Source organism: Pelophylax lessonae (genome assembly GCF_965119305.1).
Source record: "Pelophylax lessonae genome assembly, chromosome: 5".
In the NCBI taxonomy this organism is placed as follows: domain Eukaryota; kingdom Metazoa; phylum Chordata; class Amphibia; order Anura; family Ranidae; genus Pelophylax; species Pelophylax lessonae.
The window spans coordinates 526,292,639-526,310,726 of record NC_138772.1 but is presented as its reverse complement, the minus strand read 5'-3'; the positions used below and the strand labels follow the sequence as shown (position 1 = coordinate 526,310,726).

The window sequence follows — 18,088 nt, the reverse complement described above, 5'->3', positions numbered from 1 at the left end:
GTGCCCATCTATCAGTGCCATACACTGAGCCTGGTGTTCAGCACTGGTACACACTGAGCTGTGCCCTCGATCAGTGCCATACACTGAGCCTGGTATACAGCACTGGTACACACTGAGATGTGCCCACCTATCAGTGCCATACACTGAGCCTGGTATACAGCACTGGTAGACACTGAGATGTGCCCATCTATCAGTGCCATACACTGAGCCTGGTGTTCAGCACCGGTACACACTGAGCTGTGCCCATCTATCAGTGCCATACACTGAGCCTGGTGTTCAGCACTGGTACACACTGAGCTGTGCCCATCGATCAGTGCCATACACTGAGCCTGGTATACAGCACTGGTACACACTGAGCTGTGCCCATCTATCAGTGCCATACACTGAGCCTGGTGTTCAGCACTGGTACACACTAAGCTGTGCCCATCTATCAGTGCCATACACTCACTATGCAATACTTCCATCCATTAGTGATACAGCAGTTGGTTTTGCAAAGAGCAGCCTGAATCCTCCTCTTCTCTGTCCCCTCCTCTATGCTACTGGCCCCTCCCTCCTGTTGAGTGACCCCACAGCAAGCAGCTTGCTATGGAGACAACCGAGCCGAGTCACAGCTCTGTGTGTCCATTCAGACACAGAGCCGTGGTTCACCCCTCCCCCTCTCTCTCTTCATTGAATTTGATTGACAGCAGCGGGAGCCAATGGCGCCACACTTCCGTCTCAGCCAATAAGGAGGGAGAGTCACAGGCAGCTGACACTCGCTTGCAACATTGCTGGATAGAGGGGGCCTCAGGTAAGTATTAGGGGGGCTGCTGCACATTGAAAGTTTTATATCCTAATGCATAGAATGCACCTTCTGCCTTTACAGCCACTTTCATTTCTGAACCTATTGGTTTTGGTGTCAGTGTGTGTATGGATGGCATGGCTTGTTACCGGCACGTGGTGAACGTGGCATGCCAATCGCACCTTTCCAAATATATTTACCTAGAAAAATGGTGATGTGTTTAATAATTATTTTACCAGCTGTATACACAGTGCCTATACATGGTGTCACTCACATACACATACACAGTGCCCACCCATGGTGTCACACATACAGTGCCCATCCATAATGTCACACACACAGTGCCCATCCATGATGTCACACACACAGCGCCCATCCATGATGTCACACACACAGTGCCCATCCATAATGTCACACACACAGTGCCCATCCATGATGTCACACACACAGTGCCCATCCATGATGTCACACACACAGTGCCCATCCATAATGTCACACACACAGTGCCCATCCATGGTGTCACACAGACACACAGTGCCCATCCATGATGTCACACACACAGTGCCCATCCATGTCACACACACACATAGTGCCCATCCATGGTGTCACACAGACACACAGTGCCCATCCATGGTGTCACACACACAGTGCCCATCCATGGTATTACACACACACAGTGCCCATCCATGATGTCACACACACAGTGCCCATCCATGATGTCACACACACACAGTACCCATCCATGGTGTCACACACAGTGCCCATCCATGGTGTCACATACCCATCCATGGTGTCACACACACATAGTGCCCATCCATAATGTCACACACACAGTGCCCATCCATGGTGTCACACACACAGTACCCATCCATGATGTCACACACACACATAGTGCCCATCCACGGTGTCACACAGACACACAGTGCCCATCCATGGTGTCACACACACAGTGCCCATCCATGGTGTCACACACACAGTACCCATCCATGGTGTCACATACCCATCCATGGTGTCACACACACATAGTGCCCATCCATGATGTCACACACACAGTGCCCATCCATGATGTCACACACACACATAGTGCCCATCCATGGTGTCACACAGTGCCCATCCATGGTGTCACACACACAGTGCCCATCCATGGTATTACACACACACAGTGCCCATCCATGGTGTCACACACATAGTACCCAGCCATGGTGTCACACACACAGTACCCAGCCATGGTGTCACACACACAGTACCCATCCATGGTGTCACACACACACAGTGCCCATCCATGGTGTCACATACCCATCCATGGTGTCACACACACATAGTGCCCATCCATGATGTCACACACACAGTACCCATCCATGGTATCACACACACAGTGCCCATCCATGGTGTCACACACACACAGTGCCCATCCATGGTGTCACACACACAGTGCCCATCCATGATGTCACACACACAGTGCCCATCCATGGTATCACACACACAGTGCCCATCCAAGGTGTCACACATACATACACTGTACCCATCCATGGTGTCACATACCCATCCATGGTGTCACACACACATAGTGCCCATCCATGATGTCACACACACAGTACCCATCCATGGTGTCACACACACACAGTGCCCATCCATGGTGTCACATACCCATCCATGGTGTCACACACACATAGTGCCCATCCATGATGTCACACACACAGTACCCATCCATGGTATCACACACACAGTGCCCATCCATGGTGTCACACACACACAGTGCCCATCCATGGTGTCACACACACAGTGCCCATCCATGATGTCACACACACAGTGCCCATCCATGGTATCACACACACAGTGCCCATCCAAGGTGTCACACATACATACACTGTACCCATCCATGGTGTCACATACCCATCCATGGTGTCACACACACACAGTGCCCATCCATGGTGTCACACACACAGTGCCCATCCATGATGTCACACACACAGTGCCCATCCATGGTGTCACACACACACACAGTGCCCATGCACACACAGCCCTGCCCTCCTTCTCCCGCACACACCGGGCGCCCCGTGCATTGTCTATGTGGACCGGGGAAGGTAAGAGACAGGAGGTGTGACGTCAGCGGGTGTCAGCTGACATGCAGTCCCCGCCTCCCCCCGCCAGGTCTTTACTCGTGTAATCCCTTCTGTACCGGGCTCTAATGCTCTCACCGCACCGCTCCGTACAGCACCGTACATCCCTGCACCGCACCGCACCGCTCCGTACAGCACCGCTCCGCTCCGTACAGCACCGCACCGGGGACGATGATTTCTCCCTCTCGGGCGGGTTCAGCTCCATGGAAGTGAAGGGGTGAAGTTGCGATGTCCAGGCTGGGGTCCCCCCCGGAGGAGGTGATTATTCCTATAGAGGGAGAAGTTCTGGACATGCCTAGGAAGGATGGAAGTCTCCCCATCGCTCTATGGATCGCACCTTTGTACATAGAGCCCCGACCCTAATCCTGCCCTGTCCTAACTTCTCCAGCACTGGCATGTTCTATTATCGGCCGATCCCCCCACTCACACCTTCTCCACCCATCACCTACTCATTCCTAATGACCTTAGCCAAGACCTCTATGTCTTCTCCGTTTTTTCGGTGCTATAGATAAGAATGCAAGGTCGATGTAGTCATTAGCCCCATGAACTGCTATTAGACAGCCTTTGTCCTGTCCATCCTCTACTAGATGCATGCCAACCTTTGCCATGCCCTCATCTTATGGACCATGAGAGGTTGGCATTCGAGATTTTCCTTGCGAAGACCTGATGTGGCTTCAGAAGTCCATTCCCGGACGTCGGAATAAGATTTCGGACCACGGTCTTCGAATATGTCTGGACGTCGGAATAAGACTTCGGACCACGGTCTTCGAATATGTCTGGGCGGCGAGATCTCATCTGTAGGATGTCACACCGGGATCATGGACGTCAAGATGGGAGATCACCCATTCTACTGACTTCTGCTTGCCAAAAGAGCACCTAGCCCATCTTTTTTTTTTTTTTTTTTAAGCAGCCAATGAGATTGGCTAATAAAATGACCACAGATGTTTCTCAGTAAACTTCAAAGACGAAGACAACACGAGCTGTACAGATCAACCATGGAACTGTCAGAGGTGAGGTGCTCCAGTGCTAACGAGGAACTGTACACCATCAACAAGACCCCCACCATTAACAGTAACACCAGACCCAAGAGATTGCTTTGGCAGACTGCAGTGAGGCATATCACTGAACAAAGGTTTATTAACGAACAAAGTAGCGCTAAAACCCACTCTTCTGAGGATTCCTACGCCAACAATGCCACCAGGCAGTTTGGTAAGGTATCTGTTGGGGACAAGCACAACAATGGGGGCACCAAAGTCTTTCCCGAGAGGACCAGTAGTGACCTAGGCTTCCTTCACTTAGACTGTGCTCCCAGCAATTCTGATTTCTTTTTGAACTGGGGCTACACCTATAGGGGGGTCATCTTTCCGACGCTTAGGAACTCATTTAAGTCTAGAGACCTAGAAAGGCTCTATCAGCGCTATTTTCTAGGTCAACGCCGCAAGTCGGAAGTAGTGATGAACATCTTGGATGTGTTGACCAAACTTACCTTACTTATCCTTCATCTCACATTGGCTTCTGCGCCCATGGACCCGATCAAAGGCATCTTGTTGGGCTTTTTCACTGGTATTGAGGTGGTGATCTGTGCCTTAGTAGTTGTCAGGAAGGACACAACATCTTACACATATCTGCAGTTCAGTGGAGTCGTAACGTGGTTGGCCATGGCGACCCAAATCCTGGCAGCTGGTCTAGGATATGGCCTTCTAGGGGACGGTATTGGCTACGTTCTCTTTACTCTTTTTGCTACCTACAGCATGCTTCCATTATCACTTACCTGGGCTATCATGGCTGGATTGGTAACTTCCCTTCTACAAATTGTGATGCAGTTGGTAATTCCCAGGCTCGCAGTGGCTTCCATAAATCAGGTATGTTGCCTGCTCAGTGCATTGATAATTTTGGTGTCTATCCCCTTTGAGCTCATGAAAACATCTGCACGTCCAGTTGAACTGAAATGACAGTAGAATGATCTGCCCAATCAGTTGAACTGCAATAGCCATAGGAAGATCTGCCCAATCAGTTGAACTGAAATGGCCGTAGGAAGATCTGCCCAATCAGTTGAAATGAAATGGCCGTAGGAAGAAGATCTGCCCAATCAGTTGAACTGAAATGGCCGTAGGAAGATCTGCCCAATCAGTTGAAATGAAATGGCCGTAGGAAGATCTGCCCAATCAGTTGAACTGAAATGGCCGTAGGAAGATCTGCCCAATCAGTTGAACTGAAATGGCCGTAGGAAGATCTGGCAAATCAGTTGAAATGAAATGGCCGTAGGAAGATCTGCCAAATCAGTTGAACTGAAATGGCCGTAGAAAGATCTGCCCAATCAGTTGAACTGAAATGACCATAGGAAGATCTGCCCAATCAGTTGAACTGAAATGACCATAGGAAGATCTGCCCAATCAGTTGTACTGAAATGGCCGTAGGAAGATCTATCCAATCAGTTGAACTGAAATGGCCGTAGGAAGATCTATCCAATCAGTTGAACTGAAATGGCCGTAGGAAGATCTACCCAATCAGTTGAACTGAAATGGCCGTAGGAAGATCTATCCAATCAGTTGAACGGAAATGGCCGTAGGAAGATCTATCCAATCAGTTGAACGGAAATGGCCGTAGGAAGATCTATCCAATCAGTTGAACTGAAATGGCCGTAGGACGATCTGCCCAATCAGTTGAACTGAAATGGCCGTAGGAAGATCTGCCCAATCAGTTGAACTGAAATGGCCGTAGGAAGATCTATCCAATCAGTTGAACTGAAATGGCTGTTCAAAGGAAGATCTGCTAAATCAGCTATTTGTGCATGAACATGCATGCTTATGTTGCATGTTTATACATTGTGTAGAAATTCCCAGGTAGGTGCTAATCCTAAGGCAATGCCAGTTATTGGGTAGAAACATTTGCCCTTTCTCTACTTCCTTTCCTGAGACAGGTCAACAAAGGGCGGGTTTGCATAGTTTAATCAGAGGGTGCCTACACAATGAACATATTACAAAGTCATTGTGTGTTCCATAGATTCAGGCACATGGAGGAGATCTGTAGACCATTGTCTGGAAGAGATAAGGAAACAGTCCTCCAATGCCCAGGAACATAAAGCATTGTTGAAGGGTCTTGTCCTTCACTAGGTCAATGCCAGATCCATCAGAGATTGCACTGTTCCTCTGTGTCTCCCATGTGCAAAATTCAATTACTATTTCTTCTGGTCCTTCTTCACTTTTTTTTCCCCTTAACACTCTGTGATGAGAATCCTTCAGACAAGGGAGGTGACTTCACAGTGTCATCAGTTGTCTTGTTAAACATTGAAGTATGTGTTTAATCCAACACAGCTTAATATAAAGGGCACTTGTTCTTTGGGGTTTTTTTGATCTAGCCAACACAATCCTTTCTGAAATTGAATCTAAGGCATAAAAAGTTCTCTTTAGAACATACAGATGCCATCTTCAATAATACTAAACCAGCTCTAGTCTACCCCGTGTCTAAAAAATGCAACCTTTTAGAGCATCAGTAGCAATAATCATATAGTAGAGTGTCTACGGAGCGACCAAGAATAATGTTAGTCGTAAGACTGTCAATGGGTTGGGAAATTTTATGAGATCCAAGGAAACGAGGTCTTCATTGTTTATAAACTGTCAATGTATCAACATATAAAATTGGAGAAATTGTATCTTTTTCTGCTTTTGTGTTTTTAAATCTCAACACAAATATAAATGAATCTTTACCCCCAGGCAATAGGTGGAGACCCTAAGAGAAGAATCTTTCTCTACGGGGCACCAATGACTGTTTAGGGTATTTTATCATGTACCCTTCTGTGTATTTGTTTTCAAGATATTAAAGAAATTACAATACATATATTTCAGTTACATGTTATTGATTCATTTGTCAATTTCAGTCCAAATAGGAAAATTGCTTCTTTTCTACTTTTGAAGTTTTTGGGTTTTTTTATTTTTTCTTGTGCCGTTTGGAAGCTCAAAGTTCATTACAAGGTCATACTCCTGTAGGATCTGGTAGACTGCTTTCTGCGAATGTAGGGTCATGGTAACTCTTTGTACAGAAGGTTGTGTCCTTTAAACAGCTAGATGCACTATATGGTTAATCCATTATATAGGCATTGTATTATTATTATTATTAGTAGTAGTAGTAGTATTATTATTAATATGGTTATTATTATTATTATTGTTATTATTATTATTGTTAATATTATTATTATTATTATTATTATTATTATTATTATTATTTTATTATTATTATTAATATTATTATTAATATTATTATTATTATTATTAATAATATACAGGCATTTATAGTACCAACAGTTTGCTTAGTGCTTTATAAAATAAAAGGAGACAGTACAGTTACAATTCAGTACAAGAGGGTTAGGAGGTTCCTTCCCGGGAGAGCTTGCAATCTAAATGGAAACCTAGATCAAATATAATCGAAGGAAAGAGTGTGTATTTGAATCCATTTAATATGTGCAACACATAGGGGGTTATTTACTAAAACTGAAGAGTGCAAAATCTGCTGCAACTCTGCATAGAAACCAATCAGCTTCCAGGTTTTTTTTTTTTTTGCCAAAGCCCAATTGAAAAAGCTGAAGTTAGAAGCTGATTGGCTACCATGCACAACTGCACCAGATTCTTAGTGTTCCAGCTTTAGTAAATCAACCCCATAATGTCCCTTTTAGAGTGCTCAAATGAATGAATTTGAAAAACCGGCTTGCCTTTAGCCAATGAGAAGGCCAATTTCTATGAAATATGCACTGTGTCTCGGAGAGGAATGGGAGCTGTCCACGGCTTCTGGTTCTGAATGTTCAGCTCCAAACAATTAAAATAAAGATTCTTTTGGCTCCCTCTACTGGTTACTATCACTCACCACCGGTAAACATTTTCCATTATACATTAATTTAACCACTTCTGGACCACCCACCATGTATTTACGTCGGTATTTTGATATTAAATACCAGTGTTCAGGCAGCAGATAGCTGTCATAACCCCGCTATTTTTCTACACGGCCGGCAGTCCTCTTTCACATAAAAGTAGTCCCAGCAGCTGATTCGCCGCGGGATCACTTTTGTGGGCGGCAGGAGAGGTGCCTGCCCCCCTCCCGCTGCTTACTGGTTGTTTTTCCCGCTTACCGGAGCCGTCGGTAGCAGGGAAAACTATACGGTCCTTTCAGGTTCTAGGCAGGAAGTCGAGTGAAGGCAAGATGGCCCCCACTCAACTCTATGGCCTTGGAGGAGCAGGTGTGTTAAATTTGGTGTTATCGCTCTCACTCTCTCATACTGGTCACTGGAAATTCAACATGGCACCTCATGGCAAAGAACTTTCTGAGGATCTGGAAAAAAGAATTGTTGCTCTACATAAAGATGGCCTAGGTTATTAGAAGATTGGCAAGACCCTGAAACTGAGCTGCAGCACGGTGGCCAAGACCATACAGGGGTTTAACAGGACAGGTTCCACTCAGAACAGGCCTCGCCATGGTCGACCAAAGAAGTTGAGTGCACATACTCTGGGTCATATCCAGAGGTTGTCTTTGGGAAATAGATGTATGAGTGCTGCCAGCATTGCTGCAGAGGTTGAAGGGGTGGGGGGTCAGCCTGTCAGTGCTCAGACCATACGCTGCACACTGCATCAAACTGGTCTGCATGGCTGTCGTCCCTGAAGGAAGCTTCTTCTAAAGATGATGCACAAGAAAGCCTCCAAATTTAACACACCTGCTCCCCATTCACACCCAGGGGTGTAGATAAGGGGGGTTAGGGGGGTCCAAACCTCCCAGAGCATCGGTCAATTTCACAGCAGCTAGGCTAGTGTAGCCTATTAGCTGCGAGAGCCGCACTGCCACTGGGAAGACCGCCTGTCTCATCCACAAGGCCGACAGGCAGGGCCCGCCTGACATTGAAGCCATGTTTACTATTTGCTTCACTAACAGATGTGCCTGCTGGGGGCGCTGTATATACTATATACATATATACACACACCACAATTTGTCACAGCATGGCAGGCGTGCTAATTAATGTTCTCTGGGTTCTCAAGGTTGAACCCCCCCCCCCCCCCCCCAGGAAAAAATATAAAATTTATACGGCTCTGTTCACTCCTGAGACTTTGTAACACTAATGAGTCACATGATACCAGGGAGAAAAAATGGCTAATTGGGCCCAATTTGGACATTGTCACTTAGGGGTGTACTCACTTTTGTTGCCAGCGGTTTAGACATTAATGGCTGTGTATTGAGTTATTTTGAGGGGACAGCAAATTTACACTGTTATACAAGCTGTACACTCACTACTTTACATTGTAGCAAAGTGTCATTTCTTCAGTGTTGTCACATGAAAAGATATAATAAAATATTTACAAACATGTGAGGGGTGTACTAACTTTTGTGAGATACTGTACTTTCCTATTTTCAGCCTTCTCTGGTCTTGTGATCTCTCCTGTGTCTGCCACCAGCAGCTGCAGGGGAGAGGAGAAGACGCTCCGACAACAGCTGGTAAATCCCGAAGTAGTGATGTTACCCATAGGCTTCAATGGCCCCTCTGTCATTGGCACCTCCTCTTCTCCCCTGCAGCCGCACTGTCTGACACAGGGGAGCCAAATCATGTGACTAGACCAGTGTGGCCTGAAAATAGGAATGTATACTCCTCTTTCTTGTACAGGTTGATAAGCATAGGTGTTGGGGATGGAGAATATTTTTAAGAGTAGCTAGGATTAAGCTGGAATTCCACTTTAAAGTGGTATTAAACCCAGTGCCATCCTAAGAGCATTAAAGGGCCCCGGGCAATGCAGTGCACTGGGGCCCCGCCTACACAATCACCCACAGGAATAAAAATGCAAATTATCGATAAGGCGATATTTATTGGTACAGCAGTGCCAGGCTAATGACAGCTTCCATGTTTCGGCGGCTGAGTCCGGTGAACACACACATAGACGGGAGTCAGACTCAACTGTCCTGTGTGTGCCTGTTCCAGTGGAGGCAGACAGGCATTCCTGCAGGTGTGGGGTCCCCCTTCATGGCCCAAGTGGCCTGACAGCAGCGCAGGGCCGACAGGAGCTTGCCACCTGCTAAGTTCGGTGGCAGGATGCACACGGGAATCAGGATTAATGCTTGGCTGGGGCTGGGTCGCTGAGCAGGTGGGGCCCCCTGGGCAAGTGGGGCCCCCGGGCGACTGCCCAGCATGCCCAATCGGTAAGTTGGCCCTGATTAAACCCAAAACCAAAAATGTGATGTATTGCAGCTTACCAATCATTAGATGTGAGGTCTGCATTAGTTTCCTTTTTGTAGGCTTTTTTCCCCTGTGTTTTCCCTCTAGTGATCTGGCCAGTAACACGCCTCCTGTATTAGAGCGCCCCCACTCTGGATGAAGGAGAACAGGGGGCACCTTTGGACAGCAGCATTGTCAGCCTGGGGAGGAGGGGAGTGTTAGATCAAATTAGCAGATTAAGATATACTAACAAATTGAAGCCAAACTACAGCAAATACATTATAATCAGTTACAGAAAAGGTTTTTTTTTCTTTTCTTTTGGGATAAATGGTTTGCATAAAGAAATAAAAGCTGATCATTGTAAGCACCCCTGTCAGTTTTTAAAGTTTTGTCTCAACTCTCTGTTACATCTGTTGAAAAACAACAGACTTACTGGGCAGATCACTAGGTGAAAATAAAGGAAGGAAAGCCTAAAAAGAATTGGTAAGCTGCAATTAAATGTTTTTGCTTTTGGGTTTAATACCGCTTTAACTGCTGCAGCACCTATTTTTTATTTTATAGTGGGATACCAGAGTTACATTGTTAGTCAGGTTGAAAAAAGACACAAGTCCATCAACCAAAAAAAAAAAACTGTATTGAAAACCCAACCATACAATCCCATATACACAATCCTATATCCGCAGTTGATCCAGAGTCATACTTTAAAGTGGTTGTAAACCTCAAACATGAAATATGAATAAAGGATATACCTCTACATTGTGTACTTGTGTCAATAAGGAGCACAAAGTGTCATTTCTGTCTGCTGCTTAGTTTATCTGCTATCAGCATAAACCGCTTCTGACAAGTTTTCCTGACACCAAGAGAAAAATTGTGACAGGGGAGGGATCTCCAGCACACAGTCTGTGATTGAAAGCCTCAGCTCTGTTCCTGTGTGAAGGGGGTGTGTCCCTTCCCTCCAACCAGCTGTCAGAGGTCTCCTCATTAAGCTCTGCAGAGTGTAACTTCAGCTCCATCCTGCATACCCTGTGTAAAAAATATCTGAATACTTATCTTTTTTGAGTCTGCTCCGGTATGGCAATGTGATCCTACAGGTCCGGCTTCCCTGTGTCAGTGAGTGGCAGCTGCAGGGGAGAGGAGGGAGCGCCAACAATGGCTGGGTCATTAGAGCCTATGGGTGACGGAATATCCAGCTGCTATTGAGCGTTCCATGACACAGGGGAGCTGGAGCTGCAGGGTCATGTGACCGGACTGTATATTTACACTTTTGTTACCCATGGGCTCCCGTATTCCAGGCGTTGTCGGCACTCCTTCCTCTCCCCTACAGCTACCACTTACTGACACAGGGAATACGGAGCTGCAGGGTCATGTGACCGGACTGTATATTTACATTTTTGTTACCCATGGGCTCCCATAGTTCAGGCGTTGTCGGCACTCCTTCCTCTCCCCTGCAGCTACCACTTACTGACACAGGGAATACGGAGCTGCAGGGTCATGTGACCGGACTGTATATTTACATTTTTGTTACCCATGGGCTCCCATATTCCAAGCGCTGTCGGCACTCCTTCCTCTCCCCTACAGCTACCACTTACTGACACAGGGAATAAGGAGCTGCAGGATCACAACTGGACTGAAAAAAAAAAAAGTGAGTAAAGAAACCCTTTTTTTTATACAGGGTAGGCAGGATGGGTTGGGGCAGGACCTTGGATAAGGGGGAACCACCGGTCTTCCTGTATAGGGACCTCGCCAGCGGGGGGATCCAGACAGCAGAGTGGATCAGATGTGGGCAGGTAGGGTAATCGGCGCCGCGTGTGCGCGTGGTGGGGTGGACAGTTACTGGAACCGACCCCTTGTACGGCTCTCTCTGCAGCAGCTGAAAGCCGGCTTCTTCTCCCCTCCCTCCTGCTTGCTTTCAGCTGCTGCAGAGAGAGCCGTACAGGAGATAAGCTCCAGTAATTGCTCCTCCACCATACAGATCACCCTCGCTATGCACCATATGTTTGTTGCCTGCTGCCTAGGCCCCCCTGTGTGTACCCCCCCCCCCTAAATGTTTCTGGCTTCCCTCCTCTCCCTCCTTCTGGCTTTCAGCTGCTGCAGAGAGAGCCATACAGGGGATCAGTTTCAGTAATTGCCCCTCCAGCACACAGATCACCCTCGCTTTGCACCATATGTTTGTTGCCTGCTGCCTAGGCCCCCCTGTGTGCCCCCCTACCCCCCCCCCACTCCTAAGTGTTTCTGGCTTCCCTCCTCTCCCTCCTTCTGGCTTTCAGCTGCTCCAGAGAGAGCTATACAGGGGATCAGTTCCAGTAATTGCCCCTCCACCACACAGATCACCCTCGCTTTGCACCATATGTTTGTTTCCTGCTACCTAGGTCCCCCTGTGTGCCTCCCTGCCCCCCTCCCCCATTCCTAAGTGTTGCTGGCTTCCCTCCTCTCCCTCCTTCTGGCTTTCAGCTGCTGCAGAGAGAGCCATACAGGGGATCAGTTCCAGTAATTGCCCCTCCACCACACGGATCACCCTCGCTTTGCACCATATGTTTGTTGCCTGCTGCCTAGGCCCCCCTGTGAGCCCCCCTACCCCTCCCCCCCCCACTCCTAAGTGTTGCTGGCTTCCCTCCTCTCCCTTCTTCTGGCATTCAGCTGCTGCAGAGAAAGCCATACAGGGGATCGGTTCCAGTAATTGCCCCTCCACCACACAGATCACCCTGCCAACGCACCATATGTTTTTCGCCTGCTGCCTAGGCCCCCCTGTGTGCCCCCCCACCCCCTCTTAAGTGTTGCTGGCTTCCCTCTTCTCCTTCCTGCCGGCAGCTGCAAGCACACAATAGGATCCTTCAGATCAGAGAGAAAGGGAAGGGGCCTGTAAATATGTCACATTTACCACCCCTTCCTTTCCTAAATGAATAACTGAAGCATAGTGAACTGTCAGTTTGGTGGTGGGTAGGCAATGTAAAAAATAGTGTTGGGCTGTAGCCACATAAAAGAACTGCAAATCCCAGCATGCCTTGCAGCGGCTGACGGTACTGCGACTACTGATTCTGCAGAATGGTACCCAGCCAACTTTCAAGGCTTTAATGAGATTAACATATGCTTGAAGTTTTACTTCTAGTGGTGCACGTGGAGATTTGATGTCTGAACACTCCGCGTATCGTAAAACGGTGGATATGATTAAAAGATTTGTACTGGCAAATGACATGCTAAGCATACATGAAGATTATCTGTGACATAATTATAGAGTGCGGCTCTTCTGGTAAATGTAGGATTAATGGCCAAGAGATTTTCTCTGAGTGTTGTCAATGAACGGTTTAGCTCAGTCCTTCCGTCTTCAATCATCATACATTCATGTTACGTGTAAATTGTCCTCCGTTTTATATTAATGGTTCACAAATTGGACCTTCAAATTGTAAACTGACTTCAGCAGCTCGGAGTATAAAAATAAAAAATATGATGCATGTTGCTTGCTTGTGTTCGGTCTCATTTACTGTAGATACATCCTTCATTTCAAATACACCTTAGAGCAGTATTAACCACTTAAGCCCCGGAAGATTTTACCCCCTTCCTGACCAGGGCCTATTTTGCGATTCGGCACTGCGTGACTTTAACGGACAATTGCGTGGTCGCGCGACGCTGTACCCAAATGAATTTGACGTCCTTTTTTTCCCACAAACAGAGCTTTCTTTTGGTGGTATTTGATCACCTGTGCGATTTTTTTGATCATGCGCTATAAACAAAAAAATAGCGACAATTTTGCAAAAATAACAATATTTTTCACATTTTTTATATGAAATTCCCCCCAAAAAATGTAAAAATCAAAATTTTTTAACATTTTAGGCCAATTTGTTTTCTGCTACCTATGTTTGGTAAAAAAAATCGCAAAAAGCGTATTTTGATTGGTTTGCGCAAAAGTTATTGCGTTTACTAACTAAGGGAAAGATTTTTGCCATTTTTATTGTTTTTTTTTTTACGAGTAATGGCGGTGATCTGCGATTTTTTTTTTTTTTTTTTGCGGGACTGCGACATTGCGGCGGACAGGTCGGACCCTTGACTGACATTTAGACACTTTTGGGGTTACCAGTGACATTACTGCAGTAATCAGTGCTATACATATGCACTGTTACTGCAAAATGACACTGGCAGGGAAGGGGTTAACTTTATTTGAGAGGGAGGGGTTAAGTGTGCCCCTAGGGGTGTGTTTCTTACTGTGATTGGATGCAGCTGTGTGTGTAACAGCACAGATCTACGGTCCTACATAGCAGGACCGTATGATCTGTGCTGTTACACAGGGGAGAATGACAGGCGGCTTTGTTTACATTAGCCGCCTGCCTTTCTCCCTCTGTAACCGACGATCGCGAGTGACCGGCGGGGGGGTCTGTGAGCGAGCAGGAGCGCGCCTCCTGCGGCGCGCGCTCGCTCCCTAGACCCTCCCAGGCTATCGACGTAGACCTACGTCGCTTTGCCTGTGAGAGGCTGACTGCCGACGTAAATCGGCGTTAGGCAGTCGGCAAGTGGTTAAACCCAAAACCAAAAATGTAATATAGTGCAGCTTACCGAAGGTGATGATCTTCTTCCCTTCGTTCAGGCCCCAGCAACCTGGTAAGAAAGGGAGAAGGTCATATTCTTCACCAAGCCTAGAAGTACTGGTATTTTGTAGATTGCCCCCATGCCTTAACTGTTTTCTATCAAGAGGACTCCTCTTTATCCTAGATTCACATGTATGGGGTTGCAGTTAAAGCGGAGTTCCACTCAAAAGTGGAACTCCGCTGATCTGCTTCCTCCCCCCCTCCGGTGCCACATTTGGCACCTTTCAGGGGGGAGGGGGGAACGGGTACCTGTTTTTGACAGGTACCCTTCCCCACTTCCTGGGAGACAGCGCTGCGGCGCTGTCCCTTGGAAGATCGGCCCCCCTCCTTTTTCCTCTGGCGCTGGGCCAATTACAAAGCGCAGCGCGCTTTGCACATGCGCAGTAGGGAACCAGCGGTGAAGCCGAAAGGCTTCACTGCCGGGTTCCCATACCCTGGATGGGGGCGGCGGCACCCGAGAGCCGATACGTAAATCGGCTTCGGGTGCCGACATCGCGGGCTCCCTGGACAGGTAAGTTCTACTATTTAAAAGTCAGCAGCTACAGTATTTGTAGCTGCTGACTTTTTATTTTTTTAAGGAACTCCGCTTTATTGCGGTTTTCAGATGCGTTTTTGATGCAGTTTGTTTGGTTTTCTCTTTAATAAACTGTGTGTAGCTGGTTGTTAAGGAGTGGCCTCTAAGCCAGCTGCTGCGTCCTTAACAACGAATGATTCATCAGCTGTCAGCAGGCTTCCCCGCTGACAGCTGAATGTAAATACAAGCATTGTCCACAATAAACAAATCTGCAAAAAAACAATGTGGGGTCCCCCCCAAATCCATTCTAGACACAATTTTGAATGCAACCTCCACGCCAATTTTTTTTAACAAAGTGCCATGGGGTCCATCTAAAATCCATAACAGACCCTTATGGGAGCATGCAGCCCGGCAGGTCAGGAAAGGGAGGGGACGAGCGAGCACCCCCTCCTGAACCATACCAGGCCACATGCCCTCAATATGGGGGGGGGGGGGGTGTTTTGATGCATGCTGATGGGGGACAAGGGCCTCTTCCCCACAACCTTTGCCAGTAGTTGTGGGGGTCAGGGGGCTTATCGGAATCTGAAAGCCCCCTTTAAAATATGGGCCCCCTGATCCGGCCGACCTCCCTGTGAAAGGGCCTCTTCTCCACAACCTTTGCCAGTAGTTGTGGGGGTCTGTGGGAACCCTTTCCCTGTCCGTGAAAGGGTATGCAGTGCATAGTAGCCCTACCTATTCACCAAAAAAAGTGAATGAAGAAAATTTTTTGAAAATTCCTTCATTAATAAATAAAAAACAATGTCCCTTGATGTAGAGCCTTTGTCAATCACGATGCCTGCCGCACTCCTGGACCTAGAAAAAAAAAACACTTCACTCGCGCTGAAGGCTCCTGCCTGTCAACCTGCTTTGCCATCTGACAGTTCTTAAATAACTAAGAGGTGGGGCCACCTGGCAACGTCACCTAGTGGCACCGCCCCCCTGTGACGTCATCGACTGGTGCATGCTAGGCCGCCGAAGTAACATAGAATGCATGAAGGTAAAACACCTTCAGAATTTACAACCACTTTAAAATGCACTACAATACTTTCTAAGATGTCACTTTATTTGTAATGGAAACTTTATTGGACTGTTCTGATGCCTGCATCTATTCGTGTTGCGGTGCACTTACATTTGTTGTGTTGCTCTGAAAAAAAGTAGGGCCTGTTCTGCTTTTTATGGAGTTTTTTCAGCGCAAGGCAACGCATATCAGAGCAGCACAGTGGTATGAACAGCTCCTATTGAATTGCATTGCTTTTATAATGTATATGCCCTGGCATGTGTTGGTCAATCCATGGCAGCGCATGCGGTGTGAATGGACCCTTGGTACAGAAGACTTCTTGTCCTGCGACCCCATTAAAGCATAATGGAATCTGTCTTATCACTGGCTGAAACAACTAACAATACAAGTGGCCTTGTTCTTAATTATACTGAATAGCCAGTGTGAGTTACCAGATCAGGTGTGAGAATTAGAAATCTGATCGGTGAAGGTTATAATGTTATAGGTTCTTTTGTCGCCAGCATTTGTTTCGCATTCCTATACAAGTCTTGGGTAATACAAAACCCACTTGAAACAGGTCACCCGCACCTGTCAGTGAATTCTGAATGATCTCAGAAGCTTGTTAAGCTGGTGCCATCAACACAAGCCCACAGCCCATTGACACCAACCCTTTGAGCTTGTCCACACTAGTAATGGTCCCTAAAGAGCAATGCTGCAGGCAGGAAATGAGGCAGGCTTTTTTCTGAGGGTTTAATGCACACCGTGAGAAGCTCACAGTGTACAGTTAAATCAGGGAAAGCAATTTCAGAACAGGAGAGGAACTGGTAAAACTGTGCAAGACAGAAGAAAAGGCTGGAGTTCAATGCTGGCTACCTCCTTAAAGTGGAACTTTAATGAGAAAATGTCCAATTAGATCTCTTCAGGCTGGCCTCTTGTGCGCGTATAGTTGTCTCACCCTGCTCTGCACATGCTTAGTTGCTCTTCTTTAGGAACTATGCCGAAAATGTAGAGGCCGATCTGTTGACAGCCTAAAGATTTACTGTTGCTCAGTGGCTCTGGGCTTCAGCAAAATGGCAGCCTCTGGCAAGAAGAAGCGGGAACAATGCTGGAGGCACTTTACAGCACACATGTCAGGTCACCTGTAGCCAGGTGACAACTGCACCCTGTTGGAGGCAGGGGTGCAGCGCAAGGTAGTGAACCCGATAGCTGACTGCTGCGGATGGACAGGAACGTGAGCCCAAGTTTCCCCAGGGCGCGGAGTCTAAGACCCAGCTGATGTTCACCAGAGCCTCTAGTGGTGAGGATGGACTTGGCTGCAGCTGGGCCCAGGTCGTGGCCCCTGGGGTCCCCCAGGTCATGCTCCATAGGGAGAAAGGGGAAGCAGCCACTCAGGACACAAGGGATAGTGATGGGTAAGCTGAGGTCGGGGCAACAGGCAGACGAGGGTAACCAAGGGACAGGCCGAAGGTCAGGGTAACCGGCAAACAGGAATAGTCAGAGACAAGCCAAAGTCAGTACACAGAAAGGTAGATCACGCACACAGCAGACAGGAACACAACTAGCAAGCACTGTTGAACCGCAAAGCAGACCTGCAGTGCACTGGTTAATATAGACCTCCTGGAATGGCCTGGGGTGGGGCTGACCAGGGAGGAGAGATGATAAAAAGGAGCCAGAAGTAGAGTCTGGCCTCTAATGCAGGCATGAAGGAGCAGGTAAGCTGCCAAACACTATTGCAAGTCCATGACAACACACTGATTTTGGTAGCATAATTATTAATGCGGAATGTATCTTCCTTGCTAAAGAACATTATTTGTTTATCAAGATGTTATGGGTAAAGTTCCACTATAAAGAAGAGTTCTCTTAATAGAATGCTTCCC

General features: G+C 47.2%; 1 protein-coding gene across 2 annotated transcripts in view; it reads left to right on the top strand.

Moving 5' to 3' along the window:
* The first annotated feature begins 3,568 nt into the window (after nucleotides 1-3,568).
* Nucleotides 3,569-18,088, top strand: part of ADCY8 (adenylate cyclase 8) — a 523,977-nt gene continuing 509,457 nt past the window's right edge. For both annotated transcript variants that reach the window (XM_082257568.1, XM_082257567.1), the window contains exon 1: nucleotides 3,569-4,763. In XM_082257568.1, coding sequence (XP_082113694.1) covers nucleotides 3,843-4,763 — 921 coding nt within the window. In that variant the 5' untranslated portion in view covers nucleotides 3,569-3,842. The remainder of the gene's footprint in view (nucleotides 4,764-18,088) is intronic.